The following is a 24,084-nucleotide window of genomic DNA, read 5'->3' as shown; positions in this document are numbered from 1 at the left end:
TTGGAGAAATTTATGGAGCCTGGTAATCCCTATTTCAAGAAAAAATGATGGTTTGAAGCTAGACTCTCTGGAATTTGTGCAGAGAGCAGGGGAGGTCTCAAGGACATCCGCTCCCATTGGGGACAGCCACACTCCAGGGAATCCCTCCATACCCACTTAACTGGTTCTCAGGGCCAGTGAAAGGTAGTCTTACTATGTGCCCAGGTGGATGGATCCTGGGCTGTTGTGGGTGGGAAAAAGTCCGGGTGAGGATGGGGTATTGGGGTGGGGTGATGACAGAATTTAGGAAGGGGCGGAGCCAGACTTGGGTCAGAACCCACGTGGGATATAGAAAACCCTGCGCCTTAAGAGAAGACCTGAGCTAAGGAGTTCGGACTTTCAGACTTTGCAGAAGCTGGTAGGCTTTCCTTGCAACCTTGCACTCTGGGTAAAGGATAAACATTTAGCCCCTGGGGTGTCTGACCATCAGATTCCTGATCCTATTCTTTTGGACGGCTTTCTCTGCACTCCTAGCGCCAAACCTTTGAGGGTGTGCATCCGACCTCCCCTACTCCCTATCACCGGCTTTCCCGCCTTTGCCAGGGTCCCGGGTGCCTTCAGGATTCTTTGGTTTAGCTGCGGTAGATAAATCACCATTGTCCCGGGAGCCCCCCGGGGGCACTCCTATCCTGAAGGTCCCTGCATAGACCTTACCTCCTCTGTTTCTACTTGGGGACTTTCTCTTTCCTCCCCTCCCATTCTTCACCCGTACAGAGCTAAGAAGTTTCCATTTTGGGTCCTTTTATTACTTGGGGCAATCGAGCTATTCCGCACAGGAAAAAAATCGAATGACCAAAGGCAGATTTGCTCAATAATTAAAATTGCCTTACAGATAAACATGACTGGAAGAGCCAGAGTGAGAGCCCGAGGAGTCTACAGAAGTTCAGAATCCAGGCTATCTGGACAATCGCAGTCTTCGGCATGGGTCTGTATCAGCCATATTGCAGATTTATTTGCTTTCTGACCTTTTCTTTATTTTCCTATTGTGGAAAATTTTCTCTTTATGCTTTTATCTTCCCCTTCCCTTTTACTGATGTATTATGCTGACGACTGTTTTTAAAAATAAATTTGGCTCTTTAAGTTAATAATAATAATAATATTCAGGGTCCTCCTGGCATCTGAGGTTGAGAACTAGAAAGGAATTAAAGTTTATCCAATCTGAATGATTCATTTTATGGAGTAGAAATTAGAGGTCTAGTGTCTTGCTCAAGATTCATCATTCTGTTAGTTTTAAAGTGGCAGAGCCACAATTTGGTCTAGGAACCTCTAGCTCTCCTTGTATTACAGATCTGGTACTTTTCTCATGGTAGGACATTGCCTTTACAATTGAGGACTTTCATCACTAAGCTGAGGACTTTGCCTTTTATCTTTGAACAGGAATTCTTAATTTTTTTTGGGAGGGTCGTGAAGATCTGGGGAAGCTTTGGGTACTTCTCTGAGTAATGTCTTTAAATGCTTAAAATAGAATATATAAGATTGCAAAGGGGTTACAAATAATATTGAAGCACATTCAAGAAAATATTAAAAAAAAATAATTCATGGTCCCCAGATTAGAACTCCTGTCCTAGAGGCATAATGATTTTTCTACCAAGTTCTTGCACATGGTAAGTAAGTCATTAATAAATGGCTTTTTGATTGGTTGATTTTTAGTATTTGAATGAATGAATGAATGCATGAATATTTACTTTAAGGAGACACTTGAACTAATCAGTGGGGCTTAGATCTTTATTTTGTAGCTCCTAGGTTTAAATGTTTTTAGATTTTAAGTTTCTGGATAAGAATTTGTGAACTTCAAGGAAATACAATTGAGGGTACTTTTAATATTATTTGTCATTGCTTCTCCGTCTCTTTCCATGCAATTTCATGCAGAAGCCAAATATTACCCAACTAAAAATGAAGCATTGCACAAAACAGGTGACTTTGGCCAGCAAATGGAAAATATTTTGAGTTGTATTTCCCAGTGTCAGACATTAGTCTTTTTAGGCAGTTTTTTGGACCAAAATATGTTTAGCTGTATATTCCTAGAATAATGGACTATGTGAACCTAGGCACCTTTTTGTGCCTCAGTTTCTTCATCTATAAAATGAAGGGGTTAGATATTGGCTTTCTAAGGTCCTTTCTGTTCTAAATTTTGCATTCTATGTTCTTATGTACTATAATGCAGTTTACTATGTTCTTATAGACCATAATATGGTTTTTATTTTTGTCACATGCTACACTGAAGATGGAAATATTAGTGATAGCCTTCATACAGAGAAAGTTACTGAGAGAAGAAAAGTAGTATATATATATATATATATATATATATATATATATATATATTTATTTGTTTGTTTGTTTGTTTTGCTTCATTGGGTTGATGGAACCCTTAATCTGCTTGTGATTTACACACTTAAGAGAGTCTATGAGTTACAGATTTAAGAGAGAAGCAAGGGGAGATTTAGTGATTTGTGCATGGCTATCCACCTAGTATATGTCAGAAGCAGGACTTGAACCCAAGTCATTCCAACTTATTTACCATGCCATGCAGGTCTCAGTATAAAAACATGCCTTATTAACTCCTTAGGGATTGAGCTTCTGTAAAAAAAAATCTCTGAAAATATGTAAAATGTAGAATTATAGAAAATATAGAAAAGAACAACAGTACTAATGCCTGTTAACTAAATTTCTGTACCCATTTTCTTTCCTTTAGATTGTTTTACTAATTAATTACTTCACTCAAAAAGTAAGTTTATCAAGCATAGATCTAGTTGCTAGGAATACAAATATCAAGAAAGAAATAATTCCTACTGGCAAGAAGCTCACATTCTAATGAGAGAGACAGGAAATATATGTAAATTAATCAATCAATCAATCAACCTGTCTGTCTCTCTATCTATCTGTCCGTTTCTCTATTTGTCTATTTGTCAGTCTATCCATCTATCCATCTAACTCTATGTATCCATCTGTCTATCCATCCTTTTATCTATCACCTTACTGGCATGAAACTCACCTTCTAATTTGAAAGTCCATGTAATTGATTGTCCTTGTAAGTATATTGAAAGTCCAGGTAAATATATACAAATACACACATATATATTTACATTGTAATGAGAGACAGCAAGTATATGCAGATATATAGTACCCATCTATTTACATATATTTGCTATTTCATTAGAATGTGAGCTCTTTGGCAGGAGGAATTTTTATATGTTTGTATTAATGTATGTAGTTAGAAATAAATATATATGTATACATATATTTACATATTCACATATACTTATTAGTTTATTTATATGAGCTCCCTGCGGGAGGAATTGTTTCATTCTATGTGTGTGCGTGTGCATGTATCCCACACACATGCATATAACATATATAGCATCAAGTTAATAAATACATATTGTATATTATTGTAGTTAAAATCCTAATAGTTTGGAGGGAGGATGCTGGCACTGGGGAGGTCCAGGAAAGGCTTCATTAACAAGATGGCCCTTGGGTTACATCTTCCAGGAGGAAAGGCACTCTTAAGAGTTGGAAGTAAGGAGAAGAGTGCTTGTCAGGCATGGAGGAAGGCCAGGGCAAAGGCACAGAGAGAGGGGATTGAGAGGAGACACAGTCTGGCCCTGGAGCTTTCTCTCCCCCCTGGGCCTGGCACAGTACTTTGCCTTTAATAAGTTGTTTTTTTTTTAAACTCTCACTTTCTGTCTTAGAATCGATACTGAGTATCGGGTCCAAGGCTGGGGTTAAGTGATTTTACCCAGGGTTACACAGCGAGGAGAGGTCACATTTGGACCAAGGAATTCCCAGCTGCAAATCTAGCAGTCTATCCACCGAGCTACTTAGCCGCCCTCCTTAATAAGTATTTGATAAATTAACTCTTGTTAATATCCAACTGTGATTATAGGGTGGCTGTGCCATGTGGACACTGTGACAGTTTCTGGTTTGTCAATTTCCATCTTAAATTCTTAAAGAAATACTTGCTTGCACATTTCAGAGTCATCTTGCTGCGAAAGACAGAGAAGCTGCGACCAGCTCTGGTCTCCTGGGAATTAAGAGGATTCCACAGAAATGTAAGTGGGTTGACTGGACCACTGAGATACTGCTTTGAGGCAGTACCCCTGCCCTACATTTATGAGGATGTGCTGAGGAAGCCACTTCTTAGGCAAGAGCCTCCCCCCCCCCCTTTTTTTTTAACTCTTTATCTTCTATCTTGGAATCCATACTGTGTATTGGCTCCAAAGCAGAAGAGTGGTAATGGTTAGGCAATGGGGGTCAAGTGACTTGCCCAGGGTCACACAGCTGGGAAGTGTCTGAGACTAGATTTGAACTCAGGACCTGCCATCTCTAGGCTTGGCTCTCAATACACAGAGCTACCCAGCTGCCCCCAGGGCCTTTTTTTAAAACATGCATTTAATCTTTTTTCTGGACTTCTTCAGTGGCAGTCTTCTTTTGTAGCTCCACCCAAAGCATTGTATTGTCTTGTTTTTCTTTTTTGTTAATTTTAAATGTAATTTTTATTTTCATTTCCAAATTCTCTTCCTCCAGCCTTTCTCCAACATTGAAAAGGCAAGAAATAGGACTTCCATTAGACATATGAATTCATGCAAAGTATATTTCTGTTTTAGTCATGTTCAGGGGAAAAGCAAGAAAAATAAAGGGAAAAGACATGCTTCATTCTGTATTCTGAGCCCATTAGTTCTTTATCTGAAGGTAGAGAGCACTTTACTTCATGAGACCTTTGGATCATCGTATTGATTAGCTGATCATTTTATTTATTTATTATCATATTATTTATTAATTCTTTCACAGCTGATTAGCTTTAAAGAATTTCTATTATTGAAACTGCTACTCTTCTTCTGCTCATTTCACTTTGCATCTGGCCCTCTAAGTCTCCTGAGGTTTTCTGAACCCATCCCCTTTGTCATTTCTTATAGCACAATAGTATTCTATCACAGTACTTGTTCATTCTTTCCTTGGTCGATGGGCATCCCCTTGGTTTCCAATTCTTTGTTACCATGTAACTAATTTTCTGTGTGTGGGATCTTTTCCTTTTATTTCCCTCCATTTTTCAAGATATGGAGGCTAGACTAAAAAGTATACTTTATTATTTGGCTTACCTAGCAATGTTTGCTACCTACTCTAGCTTGGATTTTGGGATCTTCATTAGTTCCTTTGAATAACCATGATTGGGACAGAGGTATGTATTTGGGGAAGGATTGTGGCCAATCCAAGCCATTAGTTTTATATTTATTTATATGTTAATGCATGTTAATCTCCTTTGATAGAATGTAAGCTCCTTGAGGGCAGAGATGTTAGAGATTTGTCTCTGCGTCCTCAATGAATTGAATAGTGCTTGGTACCTAATAATTACTTAATAAATTATTGATAATTGACTGATTGATAATGTGAGGATGCTATTGTTAAACTTACTCACCTTCATGACAAAGGGGAAGATGTGGGAGATGAATACACATATAGTAGTGGAAGGTTTATCAGTATTCCAGATTGTGAAGCTGGCAACAATTTCTCTTTTTCTGTTTTTGGGACTGAATCTTAGAGGAGAGAGAATATAGGAGTAGAATGCAAGGAGATGAACAGTGATTTCAACTTTAAATGGGAGAAATGGGCTCAGAGAGTTACAATTCTTAATTTCACTGAAATGCTTCTGCAAACCTTTGGCACAGGAAGTTGTAAGACTTGCAGATTAGGCTCAAGTTTTCTACTGTCTCATCTACAGATGACTTACTATTTTTCAAGTATTTTTGTTGTATTCATTTTTCAGGAAATTGTCAGTCAATGAAATTTTATTAAGGGCTTACTCTGCATCAGACACTGTGCTTAAGCATTGGGCAGAAGCAAAAGACAGTCTAAATCCTCAAGGAACTTACAGTTTAAGGGAGAAGAAAAGCAAAAAAAATGTATATATACATATATATATGTATATATATATATGTATATATATATATATGGATAAACCAGCTATATCTAAATAGGAAATGATTAAAAAGTGGAAGATCCTAGAATTAAGAAGGGTTGGAAAAAGGCTTCTTGCAGAAGGTGGGATTTTAGCTGGGACTTAAAGGAAGCCAGGGAAGGCAGTAGGCAGAGATGAAAAAGTTTCAGGCATGGGGGACAGTCAGAAAATGCCAGAGCCAAGAGATGGAGTATCTTCTTTGTGGAACAGCCGGGAAGCTAGTGTCCCTGGGTCAGAGGACATAGTGGAGAGTAGGGTATAAGAAGCCTGGAAAAATAGGAGGGGATTCCTAACAAAAACTCTGGTGAATTCATAGCTTGTTATTAGTGAGCTTTATTCACAATGCTTAGAATGTGAATGTTCTTGCTAAGGGAATTTTTTCTATATGCCAGCTCCAAATACTATGAGCAGACGTAGTAGCCCTTTGAAATTAGAGCATAGATTCCTGTTTCAGCTGAAGAAGGCATATCTGCTGGAGATGGGGCCGAATGTACTCTTGTCCAAAGAGGAGGGAGAACCCAGCACAGAAATTTTCTGGAATTGGGAATCCACACCAGAGAGAAGTTGGAACACGTCAAAGACTGTAAAACAGGTATAAGACCTTCATGTTATGCACTGTTTTCACTGTTACTTTTGTTCATTTGATACAAGGAAATAATTTTTGAGTCTAAAATGCACAATTTCCTTTGCATTTTGTCTTGGTTTTTTTTAGTTGTGAAAGCAGTATAATGCATCCAGGTAGAACCATAGTACACAGAGCACTGGACCTGGTGCCAGGAAGACCTGAGTTCAGTTACTGCCCCAGACACTCAGCTTCAAATTCCTTATCTACAAAATGGGAATGATAAGCGTATCTATCTCCCAGGGTTGTTGTGAAGATCAAAAGAGATAATATATGTAAAGCACTTTGCAAATCTTTTTTTAATTTATTTTTAATTTTTTTTAAACCCTTACCTTCTGTCTTGGAATCAATACTGTGTATTGGCTCCAAGGCAGAAGAGTGGTAAGGGCTAGGCAATGGGGGTCAAGTGACTTGCCCAGGGTCACACAGCTGGGAAGTATCTGAGGTCAGATTTGAACCTAGGACCTCCCATTTCTAGGCCTGGCTCTCAATCCACTGAGCTACCCAGCTGCCCCCCACTTTGCAAATCTTAAAGCCCTATGTATATGCTAGTTATTGCTATTATGTTATCATTGATATAGTGTTGGACTTGGACCCAGGAAGACCTGAGTACAAATCCCTTATCTGATATTTACTGGGTGTGTGACCTTAGGTAAATAAATCACCTTGCCTCTCTGTGCTTTATATGACTCTTTACAACTAAATCATAATAGGACCTGCCCTCTGTACTGGTGGAGGGATGCCCATGCTGGAAGACAGACCCTTTGAGTGATTTCATTTTCTGTAAAATTGGCTTAATTATTATTGCCTAAAACTTACCTTATAAAGGAATGCTTAATTTTTTGTGAGTGTCATAGACCCCTTTGATAGTCTGATGAAGCCTCTGGATTTCTTCTTAGAATAAGATTTTAAATATATCTGATTACAAAGAAAACCAATTGTATTGAAATACAATTACATTTATTTTATTTTATTTACTTTTAATTATTTTATTTATATAATTATTATTATTTTTTTTTAATTTACACACCCCAGGTTAAAAACCTCCCCTTTAGAGAAAGAATGACTGGGGACATTTTTACCAAACTTCAGTTTCCTGATAACCTAAAATGATCTCTTGGATTTCTTGTTGTCCAAAATTCTGTGACTCTGTCATTAGTTATTGTGTTCCTTTTTTGTATATGATGTGTTTAAAGGTATGATCACCTCTCCCTTGCCTCCATTCTGATGCATGAGGCTTAACTCTTAGGGACCCATTCTCCTCTTTTATAAAATAAAATGGGAACTAAAGTGAAAATAAAAGTTTGAACTAAGATTCCTAAGGTGCTTTGCAGTTGTGGTGGTCTGCAATTGCATGGGCATTAGTAATTCTATCAAGGATAAAATGGCCTAATTTTTGTTCAGACAAACAAACACACAAATATGTTTGCTTTTCTTAGGTACCAGTGGTGCTCCGGTGAAACTGGTCACTAACATCTTTAATCTAGCTTTGCCCAGAGAGTGGCATCTCTTCCAGTACCATGTGACCTTCAGTCCTGAGTTAGCATCCAAACGCCTGAGAATTGCCTTGCTTTGCAGTCACAGTAAATTCCAGAAAAAGGCCAAAGTCTTTGATGGTTCCATACTTTTTCTATCAGAAAAGCTAGAAGAAAAGGTATAGTATGATTCCTTTTTTCCTTCACCATTGTGTGTTTTTCAGTTGGCATGGAAGCATCTAGAAAGAAACTATAATGGTTTGGATTGAAATAAGCAAATTTTAAGCAGTTTTAGACCCATTTTATGTGTTGGAAACGCTTCTTGATAGAAATAGCAGACAACCTTCTTCCCCTCCCCTCCCCCCCATTTGGGACCTATCATGGCAGGGAAGAAGCTGAGGGCCTCTTCATAGTCTGCTTGCCAGCTAAAAAAGCTAACTTGACTGACATTGTCAACACCAAAACTAGAAACTAGAGCCACACATCTGATTCTGCTGCATCATCTTGTATATATTTGCTACAGCTTTTACTTTGACTTAGTGTTCTTTGAAGAAAGAGCCACATTTTTCTTTTCTGAAAGAAGCATCGGATTTATAAATTCTCTTTCCCCCATCCCCTTCCAATACATGCTCTTGTTTTACTCTAACTTCTAACACATTTACTAATTGGTATCTGAGCCCTTGTTTAATTACATTAGCTTCTAGTTTTACAATTGCCCTCTCCCCCAAGACTTCTTTCTGGTGTTTAAGGAATTGATAACATTTCTGAGAGGTTTTATTATGAAAAGTCAGTGCCGCAAATGTGATTGCTTTGCTCATGTTCTTTATACTTGTCACCTTTAGTCTTTTGTTCCTGAAATAAGTAAGCTTACTGGAATTTGTGTCTGGATGTAAACTTTGGATTTGTCACGGAACGATTCATCTTTCCTAAGTCTCACCTTCCTCATCCTTTAAGTATGATTCTTATTATCCAATGCAGAGGGCTATTATGAGGTTCAAATGAGAACATGTTTTTGAAAATGCTTTGTAACTGGAAAAGGTGATAGAAATCATATTTATTCTTACTACAATTACAGCATACACTTTGAAAAATAGATTCTATTTCTATAGAAAAGCTAAGTCAAGGATAATATATTCAGATTTGCCATTCAGTTGGTAGAGCAATGGACCAGAGTCAAATCTGTTTTTAGGCACTTACTAAATACGTGCTCCTAGGCAGGTCATTTAAACTAACTCAGGCTCAGTTAACTCATCTAATAAACCTGACCTCACAGGGTGTTGTCAGGATCAAATGAAATATTGTAAAATGTTCATATGCTATACAAATGCTTTATATATCAATAAAATTACTTTTAATCTATAATCTTTCTATTCATTAAAACTTTAATATAAACTGAATAAGCATCTGCCCAAACCAAATAACCAAATGAATGTAGAAAACAAAGCAGGGGAATCTTAAACTCTTAGAATTTAACAAGGTAAACCAAATGAATTAACAAACAAATCTCCTCAAAATACTTTTATTTTACTTTCCTTAACAATTCCTTCTTGAAATCCCTCCCTCCCTCCCTCCCTCCCTCCCTCCTTCCCTTCCTCCCTCCTTCCTTCCTTCCTTCCTTCCTTCCTTCCTTCCTTCCTTCCTTCCTTCCTTCCTTCCTTCCTTCCTTCCTTCCTTCCTTCCTTCCTTCCTTCCTTCCTTCCTTCTTCCTTCCTTCCTTCCTTCCTTCCTTCCTTCCTTCCTTCCTTCCTTCCTTCCCTCCTTCCTTCCTTCCTTCCTTCCCTCCTTCCCTCCTTTCCTCCTTTTCTCCCTCTCTCCCCTTCTTTGCCAATGTATACATAATTCTTGCTCTGCTGGTTTTGGTTTAGATCCTTTCACAAAGGATTTTCTGTATTTATTTGGAAATTTTCTCATATGCTTGATTGCTTTTGGTAATCCATTTGTGTTCTGTTGATTAACCCTAGTTTATTTAGGTCCAGTGTTTCCTAGCATTGGAATACAGCTTATTTCCATTTTTTTTGATATTACAAAAAGTTCAACTATACATATTTTCTTAAAATGATGACTTTTATGCCTTTTACGGCATTTTCCATGCTGCTTTCCAACATGTTTGCCACTAGTCTACTGTACCACCTTTTAGCATGTTTTTTTCCCACAGCCTTGCTAATATTGAATTTCATTTCATCTTCAAAACCAAACCAAACCTAAGAAGCCCCTTACCTTCTGCCTTAGAATTGATAGTAAATATTGGTTACAAGGCAGAAGAATGGTAAGGGCTAGGCAGTTGGGGTTGACTTGGCCAGGGTCGCACAGGGGGCATCTGAGGCCAGATGTGAACCCAGGACCAACCCTCTTCAGACTGGATTTTGTCCACTGAGCCACCCCTTTCATTTCATTTTTTTAAAAAGTTCATTAAAATTCCACAACTTGGCAACATTTTACAGACTGCTCCCAGAAATGACCTCACTGAACACCCTTGAAGACCATCTCCTTGGATGAATCCTCAAAGCTGTTCAAATTCTAGCTCTGCTTATTGGTGTACCTTCCATTTATTGCTCATGGTTACATTTAAGGGGCTGAAAAAAGAACAGCACATCATGTTCTGGCTATGTAGCATTTTCATTTAATTTTGAGTTGGGGAATCTTTCAGCCATGAGCCCTTCTCGGTGTTTTGCAGTTTGAGGTCACTAGCATGTTAGGTCAGCAGTCCGGCCTTTCTGACTTCCTGTTTCATTATATTATCTCTGACTGAAGATAGGCTCCTTCTTGGAAGTGTAGCTTTGGGGACGGTGTCACATAGGTGGTTACTGTTACCGTAATATTCTGTGTTTATGATGCCATTTTTTAAACAGATCTTTGCTCATGCATGGCAATGCCTGTGATTTCTCTCATGGGATGAACCCGAAAAAGCCTAGCCTACTAGTTGATTTTTGCGTGCCTTCATCACACGCGTAGCAGCTCTGCAGGATCATTTAGCCTTAAGTAATGGACTGCTTGTGTGGTTGTATTGAACAGGGAGTTCCCACCACCTAGGATGAGCAGACCTTAGCCAGCAGCACCATCTACTGGCTGTTAAAAGTGTTCTTCAGTGGGACTCACCATACTCACCTTCAGAGCACTCACACTTACATAAAGAACACTCCTAGCATGAACTACGGTGATGTTGTGGTATTTCAGTGACTTCTGACTCTTCGTGAGGCCATTTGAGGCTCTCTTGGCAAAGATGCTGGAGTAGTTTGCCATTTCCTTCTCCAGCCCATTTTATAGATGAGGAACTGAGGCAGACTGGGGTTAAATGGCTTGCCCAGGTTATACAAGTAGGATAATGTTTCGCATAAGTTTAAAAGGCACTGTGTAAATGTTAGGTCCAATAATGTTGAATACTATTATTTTTTATGAACTATTTGTGGCCATTTATTTTTTGTTAAGATTTATGTTTTCTCTCTGTTTGTTTACTTTTGCTTTCTACTATTTCATTTTAGCTCTTTATCTGGAGTTTGAATATTTCACCAGGACTGCCTCAGTGAATATAATCATTTAACCAATATTTATTAAGCAACTACTGCAGGCAGAGTGGTGCCTTAGGTGGCTCCTGGGAGATAAAGTAAAATACATTTCCTGCCTTTGTGGAGCTTATGGTCTAGTAGGAGGATTAATTTAGAGATTGGGACTAGACCTATAATTTAATTAGTACAGGAAACTCACCTGTGAGGAAAGTCCCTTCACCAGTGCAGGTTGGCACTTCTCTGCCACTGATAATCTTTGAGAGTGGCTGATGCACTGAGAAGATACTAGCAAGCGTATCTCAGAGATAAGCCTGGGAGCGCGTTCTTTCTGACAGAGACCAGTTCTCTGCTTACTCCTCTAGCCTCTCTATTATACCGATCAACATAGTATGCAATATTATATAAGTATATTGGACACAAGCAAAACAAAGCCACAGGAAGTCAGTGAGAAACTGGCGCCAACGAGGGAGATCAGGGAAAATTTTTGTGGAAGACGCGGCAGGTGTTTGTGATGTCCTTGAAGGCTGATGGTGTGTTCAGCGGGTGAAGGATAGAGAGAGGCACAACCTTACAGGTAGAGGCAGGAATGTATGGAGTTGTTTATGGTAGAGAAGTTTATTTGGGCTGGAGTAGAGTAAAAGTTTGGGGAGAATATAATGTATAACTGGAAAAGTCAGGCAGCACCACATTAGCAAAGGCCTGAAGGCTAGGCAGAAGAGTTGTGTATCTTATCTGTTGTGATCATTTCTCTTCCTCATTTGGAACTTTACTTGGTAAGAAGTAAGGGGATAAAATTGCCAAGATTTTTGAGAGGAGGGATGACATAACCAGATTGTGAGGAACGAAAAATTTGGGGGCAGAATGGTTTGAAAGGGAAGTGAAGTCAAGACTACTTTTTATGGGGGCAGCTGGGTGGTTCAGTGGATTGAGAGCCAGGCCCAGAGATGAGAGGTCCTGGGTTCAAATGTGGCCTTAGACACTTCCTAGCTGTGTGACTCTGGGCAAGTCACTTAACCTATTGCCCAATCCTTACCATTCTTCTGCCTTAGAACCAATACCTAGTATTGATTCTAAGATGAAAGGTAATGGTTTAAAAATTAAATTAAAAAAGACTTTTTTATGAGATTATTGCAATAAGTGGCACAGGGGATAGGGCGCTGGGTTTGGAATGAGGAAAACTCATATTCTTGAGTTTAAATCAGCCATTTACTGGCTGGTCCTGTTTGCCTCAATTTCCTCATCTGTAAAAATGAGCTGGAGAAGGAAATGGCAAATTATTCTAGTAATTTTGCCAAGAGAACCCCAAACTGGAGGTCATGAAGAGTTGGACATGATTGAATCATGAAATAGATCAGACATATGGCAATGAAGACTTGTATGAAAGTAACAGCAGTGAGAACAGAGGATGGGGTGAATATGAAAGTTATTGCTGCAGAGACACGACCTGGTCACTGATGGCATAAGAGAGGTGAAGGAGAGGGAAGAGTCCTAGAACTTTGTTTGGATTCAGAAGACCTGAGTTCCAGTTCTTCATTCTGCTCTTGACTAGCTCTGAGAACTTGGGAAAGTCACTGAAGTTCTCTGGGCTGATTTCCTTCACCTACAAAAAGAGGGGATTGAACTACATGCTTCCCTTATAGCTCAACTAGCCTGTGATCCTAGAAGTCCAAGGTTACAAAATAGATAACAAAGTGAATTCCAGTGCAGAGGTAGTGAAGGCAGAAGGACTGAACTACTCTCCCAGTTTTATTCCAACTACATTATTCTCCCCTAAAACAGAACACAGAATGATAGAAAACTAGACAAACCCATCATTTTATAAAGGAGGAAACTGAGGTCGACAGTGATTAAATGAGTTACCCCAGTTCACATAGAGTCAGTGACAAAACCAGGACCATAACCCTGATTTTTTTAGGCCAGTACATTTTGTAGTTTCTAAGTCTTATATGTTCTTATAGTGTTAAGGCAGAATAGCTCTTGGTCATATATTTATGTTATTTTTCTTGGATGGCAAACTTTTCTCTAAGATATTTGATGCAAAGATTTTTCCCCCATTCAATAATTTTTCTTCTAATTGCACTGATTTTGTCATTCAGAAGCTTTAAAATTTTATATAATTGCATATATTTTATATTGTGTGCTTTTTTCTGTTCCTTATTTGATTATAAATGATCTCTCAACCAAAGCTCTGCAAGCTACTTTTTAATTTTCCTTTAATGTGATTTATTTTATAACATTTAGATTCAGTATCCACTTGAAGTTTACCCATGATACAGGATGCAAAAATTTGTGTTTTCTGCTGTGTTGCTTTCCATTTTTCTCAGTAATTCTTGTTGAATAGAGTCCTTTTACCCAGTAGTTGGTGTTGGGGAGTTTATCTAATGTTTGCTTCTGACCAGATTTGAGAGGAGGCTCTCCATCTCCAGACCTGGCTCTATCCACTGAGCTACCTAACTGCCCCATATGAAACATAAAAAAAAAATTCCCACAGCTCCCATTTGTAATTTTTTGTGCTATATGAAATAAAAACAATTCTGTACTTATTTCTGGCATGCTGTTTTCGATTTTCTCAGTAATTCTTTTGGACCTCTCTCCCTCCCTCCCTCCCTCCCTTCCTTCCTTCCTTCCTTCCTTCCTTCCTTCCTTCCTTCCTTCCTTCCTTCCTTCCTTCCTTCCTTCCTTCCTTCCTTCCTTCCTTCCTTCCTTCCTTCCTTCCTTCCTTCCTTCCTTCCTTCCTTCCTTCCTTCCTTCCTTCCTCCCTCCCTCCCTCCCTCCCTCCCTCCCTCCCTCCCTCCCTCCCTCCCTCCCTCCCTCCCTCCGTCCCTCCCTCCCTCCTTCCCTTCCTTCCTTCCTTCCTTCCTTCCTTCCTTCCTTCCTTCCTTCCTTCCTTCCTTCCTTCCTTCCTTCCTTCCTTCCTTCCTTCCTTCCTCTCTCCCTCCTGCCCTCCCTTCTTTCTTTCCTCCCCCCCCCCCCCTTTATTGTCCTTATCTTCTGTTTTGGAATTGACAATAAGTATCAGTTCCAAGTCAGAAGAGTGGTATGACTAGGCATTTGGGGTTGTGACTTGCCCAGGGTCATACAGCTAGGAAATGCCTGAGACCAAATTTGAATCCAGGACCTCCTGACTCCAGATATGTCTATATTCACTGAGCCACTAAGTTGCACCTGGATTTTTTTTTTAAATACAATTTTAGGGGGCAGCTGGGTAGCTCAGTGGATTGAGAACCAGGCCTAGAGATGGGAGGTCCTAGGTTCAAATCTGGCTTCCTAGCTGTGTGACCCTGGGCAAGTCACTTGACCCCCATTGCCTAGCCCTTACCACTCTTCTATTGACTCCAAGAAGGAAGGTAAGGGTTTAAAAAAATAAAATAAAAATAGGATTTTACTGTGCTGTTATTAATTGATCATTAATAATCCAGGAGTTTTCACTTTGGAGTTTCTTTCAGAAGATGATTGGTGGATTATTTGTAATTTCACTTTGCTCTTTAATTCTTAGAGAGCTGGACAATCCTCTTTAATGATTTTTCCAAACTTGATTTATAGGTCTTTCTTTATTTTGGGGGATCATGATTTCAGGTAGTTCAGTGATTTTTTTTCCTTCTTAAGCCCTTACTAATTAATTATTAATACCAAGTATTAGTTCCAAGGCAGAAGAATTGTGGGGACTAGTCATCTGGGATTAAGTGACTTTCTTAGTGTCACACAACTATGAAGTTAAAATTTTGTACCTCTTTTGCTAAACTGTTCATTCTTTTCCCAAGACTCTCCTTCCTAGCTCTCAATTGTTTTTTTAGGTTTTTCCTCTCATTTTATTTATAATTTTAAGAATATCTAAATTCTATTATAATCTAATTTTTTAACTCTTGCATAATTTCTTCTAGGAATTCTAACTGATCCTGTGGAAAAGCTGTGTAATTTTTTGAGTGTCTGCTTGTTAAAAGATATTTTACTATTCTGAGTTTGTCTTGAGCATTCCCCAAAATTTATATTTCAAAATCTCTGTGGTTTTTTGCTTAGTTCTTCTTCTAACCATATACTCCAGACTTCCTCAGCCTTCTGGTCTAACTGGGGTCTTTGGGGTCTCAGTTTGTGATTCCCACCCTTCTGAGAGATGCCCCCGTGCCTAGGATCTGCTCTAGTCACCTCTGTGCTCAGGACTAGCCACCGAATCTGTACTGCAAACCAATCTTTGCCTGGTCTGTGGGGGATGAGTACTTGAATATCTGCAGCAATCCTCCCCATTCCTGGCTCAGCTTTGAGCTCTGGGTACCAGGTTAATGCTCCCCTTTGCTCCTCAGGACAGGGGTGGGGAGCTGAGTCCCAACATCTGCATGCTGGGCTCCCAGTGAATTGAGTCAGTGATTAGTTCTTGGCATCCCTGCACTGAAGCCCTAGCTCAGAGTTCTGGACACTGTGTCTGGGATCTCTGTCCATCCCTACTCCAGAGTTCCTGCCATAGTCATTTGTCTATAGATCGATTGTGGCCTGAAAAGATCACCCAGTATAATTTCTCTATCTACCACATAGTCTGGGGTTCTTCTTTGATAATACTTTTTGGAGTGGTTGAGTGGGGAGCTGGGCTATTTGTTCCATGGACCAAATCTTGATTTCCACTTAATAAATTTTATCCTTTTTTAAAGAGTAGGGAGAATCGTACCATTTTCTTCCAAGTTGTCTTCTGGGATCAAGGAGATGATTTTGAATAAAAACAATCATCAAAACTTTTTTTAACTGATTGCAAGTGAATTTAATGAAGATGATTCATTATATACTAGAATCTGGATTTTTGAAGCTCCTTTCAAGTTGTTTTCTATTAAATGTGACTTGATATCATTATTCTCTATATTTCTTAATATAAAATGTAGACTACTAAACATAAAATGACTATTAAAATATATTTTTTCCTTCCCACAGGTCACAACATTGTCAGGTGAAACTAGACCAGGCATTTGTATAACAATTACTGTTACATTAACCAGTGAGCTGCCATCGTGCTCCCCTGTGTGCATTCAGTTTTTCAATATTATCTTCAGAAAGTAAGATATTTTCAAAAGAAATTTCTTTTGGGTGAACGATGACAGATGCTGGGTTACTAAAATTACAAAGCAATTTATGGATAACATTTGGGAGTATCATTGTATGGATAGTGTTCTTCCACTTGGTGCTGACATCATTCTGTTGAGTAGAATCTTACATATTATTGTGCCTTGTTTTCTATTATGGTAGCTTGTTGGTGCTTATGATAAGCAGTAAACATTCACTGCTGCTGACCAGAACACACAGAAAACTTGTGTCTTGAAATATATGCTGGTCATCAGAGAAAGGACTGGCCAAGAAATGGGAATTGTTCCTGCTCCTTAGTGTCAATCTGAAAACTCTTATTAGGAAAAAGGATCATTTGCCTAAATAAAAAAGTCAAAGCAGAATCTCCTAACATTTTCCAAACCAGCTTACTAGAATGGGAGCACCTTCAAGTTGAGTGGGTTTAGTTCCTGAAGCCTTTCTTGATTCACCCACTTCCCCATGATGCTAATTTCTCCTCTCCTAGCCTTGTACTTGTTCTCTCCCCCTATAGAAAGTAAAGGCCTTGAGGACAGGAACTGTCGTATCCCTAGAGCCTAGCCTATCATAGCATCAGTAGGCAATTAACAAGTGTTGAGTGTGATACTGCTTTGGTCTTTTGAGCCACCTTCACACAGAGACGTGTGTTTTCTGTGCTATTATCTTTAATATAATAAATCACATTAATATATATGCTCTATCTATGGATTTGAATCTTAAAATAATAAAATTCAAAGAATTCTGTTGTAATTAGATTCATTTTATTGTCATTAGTGCCTGCTCCTCAGAAGCTACTTTTAAATTTTCATTGTAATAATTATTTATACCTCAAACAACAAATCAGGACTGGACTTATTATTTTGTTGATTGTCTAAATTTAAATGATGGAGAAAATGATAATCAGATTAAACTTGATAATGTGCCATACAGTTGGTTGCACACTCCTGATTTATCTTCACGTCCTTGATTGTTAGTAATAGAACTGATCCTTAAGAATTCTGAAATCATTGAGGAATGCACACCAAATATAAATGTCTCCTTATAGGATCTTAAAGAAGCTGTCTATGTACCAAATTGGACGGAACTTCTACAGCCCTGTAGATCCAGTGGAAATTCCTCAACACAAGTATGTTATTTGAATTTCTTGTTAATTTAGAACTGTTATAATTTGGGCAGCTTGTTTTATAGGGCATTATCCCAGCATCACACCCCAGGTCAAAGATTTCTTGCTTGGGATAAGATGTAATGGATTTTTAAAAATGCTTTTATTGTTGTTGTTTTTATATTTTACTCTGGTAAGTTTGTCTGTGTAAATTAAAGTTGTAGTAGCATAAGCTGCTTTTTAAAAAACAAAACCCCAAAATCTATGCTTTGTTATGCATTTCAGAAAGAATCCAGAAAATGAATATTCTTTGTTTAATTGATTTATAACATGTAGTAGCCATTTTATTTTTAGTAATATTTTATTTTTCCCCAGTTACATGTAGAAATAAAATTGAAAAATTATTTTCTCATCCAAATCTTTGCTCTTTCCTCTCCCTGTGACTGTAAGCAATTTGATATGTTATACATGTGCTATCATGCACTATGTATTTCCATAGTGAATTTTATTTATAAGATGAAAAGTAACTGAGATTAAATAATTTTTATTTATCACTATGTTCAGTCTTCGAGCTGAAGTGAAGTTGGGGTAGCCATGGAGGTAAAGGTGAACTCATCCCTTAAGTAGACTCTGGAATCAGAAAGTCTAGGAGAAAAGCACTATGAAAGATTCCAAGAAACTAGAGGAATTTTAAATAGGTTTTGGTTCTGAGTTGAGAAATATAAATGTGAAGGAAATAGCACACTAAACCAGTCTCTAGGTTGGTGATGACTCAATATTTCAAAGTCAGACCCTGAGACAGGAAGACATTGGTGTTTAATCAGAATATAGATGGTTGGTTATGTGAAGAAAGACTCATAATGACAAAAATGTAAATGAAAGAGTAAAGAGACAAACTAAAAAAAAAAAGTTCCTCACTAGTTTGAACCATGTGTATTAACTATCTTACTAGAGCACATTTCTACTTTGTAGCTAAACTCCTTGAAAAAGTGGTCCAAGCTCCAAGTTTCCATGTCCTCTTTGTTCCATCTACACTTAGCTTCTGGTCTCAACCATCAACTGAAATAGCTTTCCCAAAATTTACCAATGATCTCTTAATTTCCAAAACCATCCTTCTTGACCTCTTGGCAGCACCTGACCCTACCGACCATCTTTTCTCCTGGATATCCTCTGGATTGGGAGGACTCTGAACCTCTTCTTTGGTTCTTCCCCTACCTATCTGAATGCTCTATCTCAATCTCCTTTACTAGATCTTCATCTGTGTCATGCCCACTGTCAGTAAGTGTGTCCCAAGCCTCTTTGGGGATCTCTTCTTTTTTTGTCTCTTTACTCTTTCATTTACAGATTTCACCAGATCCCATGCCCCTCTTCACCAGCTTCAACTTGAAAGTATGAAGAATTCCCCCAATCTCCACTTCCGAAAATGAAGATCTGTCTCTCACAGGAAGTGACAGCCCCTTTTAAAGACATTTTCTCTTGCAACACTTCCTGTGTCTTCTCCTAATTTTCTGCTCTAGGACTGCCCAGAAGGCAGTCGATTTGATTTATCACCCACTATTGCACACATGGGTCACAGATCTCCCCCACTCAGGTGTGAATGGGGTGTTTTCACCTTTGGTATCTAAAAATGGGCAGATCTCCATACTCAACTTTTAAGTAGGGTGTTTACACATTTGGGGATTAAATCTAAAAATAGACAGATCTCCTACTCAACTTTAAGTACTGTGTTCTAAAAATAGGCAGGGATTACAATTTCATCTTCACAATCAGGGGAGAGTTAAGTATTTTCATTGTTATAATCAAGGGAGAGTCAAATTTAATCTTCACAGACCAAATGTGGTATCAGATACTGCCTAGCTGTGTGACCTTGGGCAAGCCACTCAACCTCATTGCCTAACTTTTTCTGCTCTTCTGCCTTGGAAACAATACCTTTTTTTTTAAAACTCTTACCTTCCATCTTGGAATTAATACTGTGTTTTGGTTCCAAGGCAGAAGAGTGGTAAGGGCTAGGCAATGGGGGTCAAGTGACTTGTCCAGGGTCACACAACTGGGAAGTGTCTGAGGCCAGATTTGAACCTAAAACCTCCATTTCTAGACCTGGCTCTCAATTCACTGAGCCACCCAGCTGCCCCAAGAATCAATTCCTTTAAGGTAAATGTTAAAAAAAAAAATTTGAGGAAGAAGGATGATGATAGCAGGAGTAGCCCTATTGCTCTGTGAGGATAACTGGATTTGAGACCATGAGGCCTGGGTTAAAATGCTGACTCAATTACCTATACCTTTGTGGGTTTTATGTCATTTATATGTGATTTTTATATCATTTAATCTTCCTCTGATTTAATTTCTTTATCTATAAAATCAAGGGGTTGGTTATAGGGTTATAAATTTAGAGCCAGAGGGATCCAGTTAAGCTTCTTTAAATTGCCTTTAAAAATTAATAATAATCATTTTTTCATATTACTGTCATTTCTCAGTGGATTTCTTCCTCTCCCCTTTCCAGAGAATCATTTCTAATTTTTAATAAAGGAGAAAAAACCAGTTGGGAAAAACTGAGCAAAATTCAAAAAAAGTCTAGTATTAAATACAGTCTTCCATTTTTGTGGTCTGCAAAGAAATTGGGGAGGTACCTTCTCAGATTTCTTCTTTGGCGTCAAGTTTTGATATTGTACTTTAGAAGCATTCCGTTTTGATTGTTTTATTGTGATTCTTTTCATTTATGTTGTTGTAGTCATCATATATGTTGTTTTAGCATTGTATTTACCTGTTTTTGGGGGCAGTTAGGTGGTGCAGTGGATAGAGCTGTGGGCCTAGAGCCATGAATTCAAACCAACCTCAGACACTTAATAGCTTTGTGACCCATGGCAAGTCACTTAACCTCTATCTGCCTCAATTTTCTTATCCATAAAATGGACATAATAATAGCACCTTCTTTACAGGGTTGTGAGAATCAAATAAGATAATAATTGTAAAACACTTTGCACAATGCCTGCACATAGTAATTGCTATATAAATGTAACTAAACCTCCCAATGCCTTAACTGACTATTACTATCTCTATCTCTATCTTCATCTCCTACCTCCATTTCTCTCTTAAAAAAATTATTCTGAACACCAAAAAGTTAGAATTTCTATACATATCATGTAACAAAAAGAGGATTTTATCTAAAACTATGGATCTCCTTTTCACAATTCTTGCTTTAAAATATATAAATAAATATAAATTCTATAGATTTCAAAACTTCCTTGTTTGTGTCTTTTTGTGAACTTTCTTTTCCTTTCTGTGCATTGAAACAAATGTCATGATGGCCTTCTTTTTGGGGGGAGAGCATGGATACCACTGTTGTTTGCCTTTTATTATCTGTCTCCCAAAATTAAAAAAAGAGAAAGAAACAAATAGACCTTTTAATAAATTAGTATAGATAAGCAAAATAAATCCTCCCAGTGGCTATGTCCAAAGATGTATGTCTCTTTCTGAACCTTGTGTTTATATATTACCTGTCAGGAGGTGGGTAGCATATTTCATCTAGGACCTTTGGAGACAGGGTAGATTATTGCATTGATCAAAGTTCTAAAATTTTTTGTATTTTTTTTCCTGAACATTGTTTCTGTCCTTATGAATTATTCTTCTGGTTTTATTAACTACACTTTGTTTCAATTCCTACTTCCATAATTCTCTAAAATTGTCTCTTTCATCACTTCTTGGGGCACAGCAATATTCCAGTACATTTGTTTGCCATATTTTTTAGCTATACCCCAATTGTCTAAGAGGCAATCAACAAGGGTACCTTGTTAGATTCTAGACCTCTCTTCATTTTATCTTCTCCTTTGTCTTCTCTCTTTCTTTTCTACACTTTTCTACCTTCTTCGAAGCCTCAGAACAGTTTCAAACCACATCTAGGTCCTCTTTCTTTCTTTTTTTTTTAACAACTTCAATAACATTTGAAGAATTAAGGTTTTAAAGGGACACATTTCTTCTCCCTCATAAGAATGTTAGCACTACATCTTCCTACAGCTCATACTAATTATAAAAAAAATTACCTGTGTTCCTTTTGATTTTTGTGTTTGGATTTCAAAGATTCTGTTCAGCTAGTGGATGGGATGCTGGATTTAGAGAAAGGAAGACGAGTTTAAAGTCTGTCTCATATGATGACTATTTCTGTGACAAGGGACAAGTCACCTCTGACTTTCTCAGGTTACTCAGATGTAAAATAGGGGAAATCCTAACACTTAACTTCCAGGATTTTTGTGAGAATCAAATGAGATAATATATGTAAAGCTCTTAAAGCACTATAAAAATGTTAGCTCCTGTTGTTATTACTACTTTTTTGGAGGGGTTTCTCATACCAGACAGTGAATTAATGAATAAGCATTTATTAAATTGCCTGCTAAGTACCTGGCACTGGGCTAAGTACTGGATACCTATCATGAGACCTGGAAGTATAGAAATCTTCTTGTATTCAGTTGTTTTCAGTCATGTCAAACTCTCAATGAACCATTGGGGTTTTCTTGGCAAAGAGAGTGGAATGGTTTGCCATTTCTTTCTCCAGCTCATTTTACAGAGGGGAAAATTGAGGCAAATGGTTAAATGACTTGCCCAAAGTCACATAATAAATGTCTGAGGCCAGATTTGAACTCAGGAAAATTAGTCTTCCTGACTCCACTCCAGGCCTTGCACTCCATCCACAGTGCTGCTACCTGGCTGCCCAATGGGAGTCTAGACCAGAGTAGCTAGGTAGCCCAATGGATAGAGCACCAAACCTGGAATCAGGAGGATCTGGGTTCAGTTCCGACCTCAGACATTTCTTAGCTGTCCCTCCCTGGGCAAGACACTTCACCCCAACTGCCTACCCATTACTGTTCTGTCTTAGAACTGATTCTAAGAAAGAAAGTAAGGCTTTCTTAAAAACAAAAAGTAGAAGTCTAGACCTTACTTTTAAACATTTTGATTTCTTTTTCTCTAAGACTGTCCCTGTGGCCTGGATTTGCCATTTCTGTCTCACAGCTTGAAAATAAGCTCATGTTTACTGCCAACGTGACCCATAAAGTCTTGCGCAATGAGACCGTTCTGGAATTCATGACCGATCTCTATAACAGGAAGGACAAGTCACGCTTCATAGAGACGTGTGAAAAGGAGTTGCTCGGATCCGTTGTCCTCACCAGGTAAGGATGCTGCCTTCTTCTCTCGTTTCCTTCGAGCCCGCCTTTGGGGCTACATTCATTGCGCTCTCTAAGGGGACCATTAGCTCAGCTGACGCACAAGCTAGGGAGGATCATTCATCTGTGGAGACAGGCTTACAAGGCTGGAAACCTGGGCATGGTGTCACATTCAGCTAAAAGGCAGGAAGGAGGGTCTCCACTAATTTTGGCATCACGAAGAGGAGTCCTCTAGACGGAGGGGCCACCAGACTGCTTAAAGAGGCCGGAGCTGGCCCAGGTCAGTGGTCAGTAGTGGGGTCAGGACCCTGAGTGTCTGCTTTACTTCTAGACTGAGCACAAAAAATGAAATAAGGTATATGTTATTTCCTTACTCAATAAACTCCAGTGGCTCCTGTTGACTCAGGGATCTGATATTATTTCATCTTTATCTCATCCTTTAGAAATTTCTATTTCTTATGAAAGTTTTACAACGTCTATAATATGCAAAAGTCCATGTATATTACTTATGAATCGGTAAATATACACATATTGGGGTGTTTGCTTAAGCATTTCTTGCTGATGGCATCTGCTTTCAAAAGTATTTCGAGACCTTGGCCGTGTGTCTCATTAATAAAAAATCTTTAGGGGGCAGCTGGGTAGCTCACTGGATTGAGAGCCAGGCCTAGAGATGGGAGGTCCTGGGTTCAAATTTGGCCTCAGACACTTTCTAGTTGTGTGACTCTGGGCAAGTCACTTGACCCCCATTTCCTAGCCCTTACCACTCTTCTGCCTTAGAGCTAATACACAGTATTGATTCTAAGACAAAAAGTAAGGGCTTAAAAAAATAAAAAAATAAATAAAATGCCATTCCCTGGGAGCAGCTGGGTGGCTCAGTGGATTGGGAGCCAGGCCTAGAGATGGGAGGTCCTAGGTTCAAATCTGGCCTCAGACACTTCCCAGCTGTGTAACCCTGGGCAAGTCACTTAATCCCCATTGCCTAGCCCTTAACACTCTTTTGCCTTGGAGCCAATAACACAGTATTGATTCTAAGATGAAAATTAAGGGCTTGAAATATATATATGTATATATATATTTCAAGCCCTTAATTAATAATAATTATATATAATTATTATATATATTACATATATAATAATTATATATATATATAATAAATAATAATATATATATAATAAA

The 24,084-nt window shown here is 38.4% G+C and overlaps 1 protein-coding gene across 2 annotated transcripts in view; it reads left to right on the top strand.

The window, feature by feature from the left end:
* Positions 1 to 322: 322 nt before the first annotated feature.
* PIWIL4 (piwi like RNA-mediated gene silencing 4) overlaps positions 323 to 24,084 on the top strand; it is a 56,244-nt gene continuing 32,482 nt past the window's right edge. The window contains exons 1-8 of one of the 2 annotated variants that reach the window (XM_007494995.3): positions 323 to 397; positions 872 to 964; positions 4,013 to 4,088; positions 6,447 to 6,584; positions 8,054 to 8,268; positions 16,507 to 16,628; positions 17,699 to 17,779; positions 22,717 to 22,914. In XM_007494995.3, coding sequence (XP_007495057.2) covers positions 878 to 964; positions 4,013 to 4,088; positions 6,447 to 6,584; positions 8,054 to 8,268; positions 16,507 to 16,628; positions 17,699 to 17,779; positions 22,717 to 22,914 — 917 coding nt within the window. In that variant the 5' untranslated portion in view covers positions 323 to 397; positions 872 to 877. Of the gene's footprint in view, positions 398 to 586; positions 675 to 871; positions 965 to 4,012; positions 4,089 to 6,446; positions 6,585 to 8,053; positions 8,269 to 16,506; positions 16,629 to 17,698; positions 17,780 to 22,716; positions 22,915 to 24,084 lie in introns of those variants that run through there. The other variant, XM_016433904.2, reaches the window with a different exon arrangement.

The sequence above is a fragment of the Monodelphis domestica genome, chromosome 4 (genome assembly GCF_027887165.1).
Source record: "Monodelphis domestica isolate mMonDom1 chromosome 4, mMonDom1.pri, whole genome shotgun sequence".
Classification (NCBI taxonomy): domain Eukaryota; kingdom Metazoa; phylum Chordata; class Mammalia; order Didelphimorphia; family Didelphidae; genus Monodelphis; species Monodelphis domestica.
Note: the sequence above shows the minus strand (reverse complement) of the source record. Positions and strands in the feature narration are given on the sequence as shown.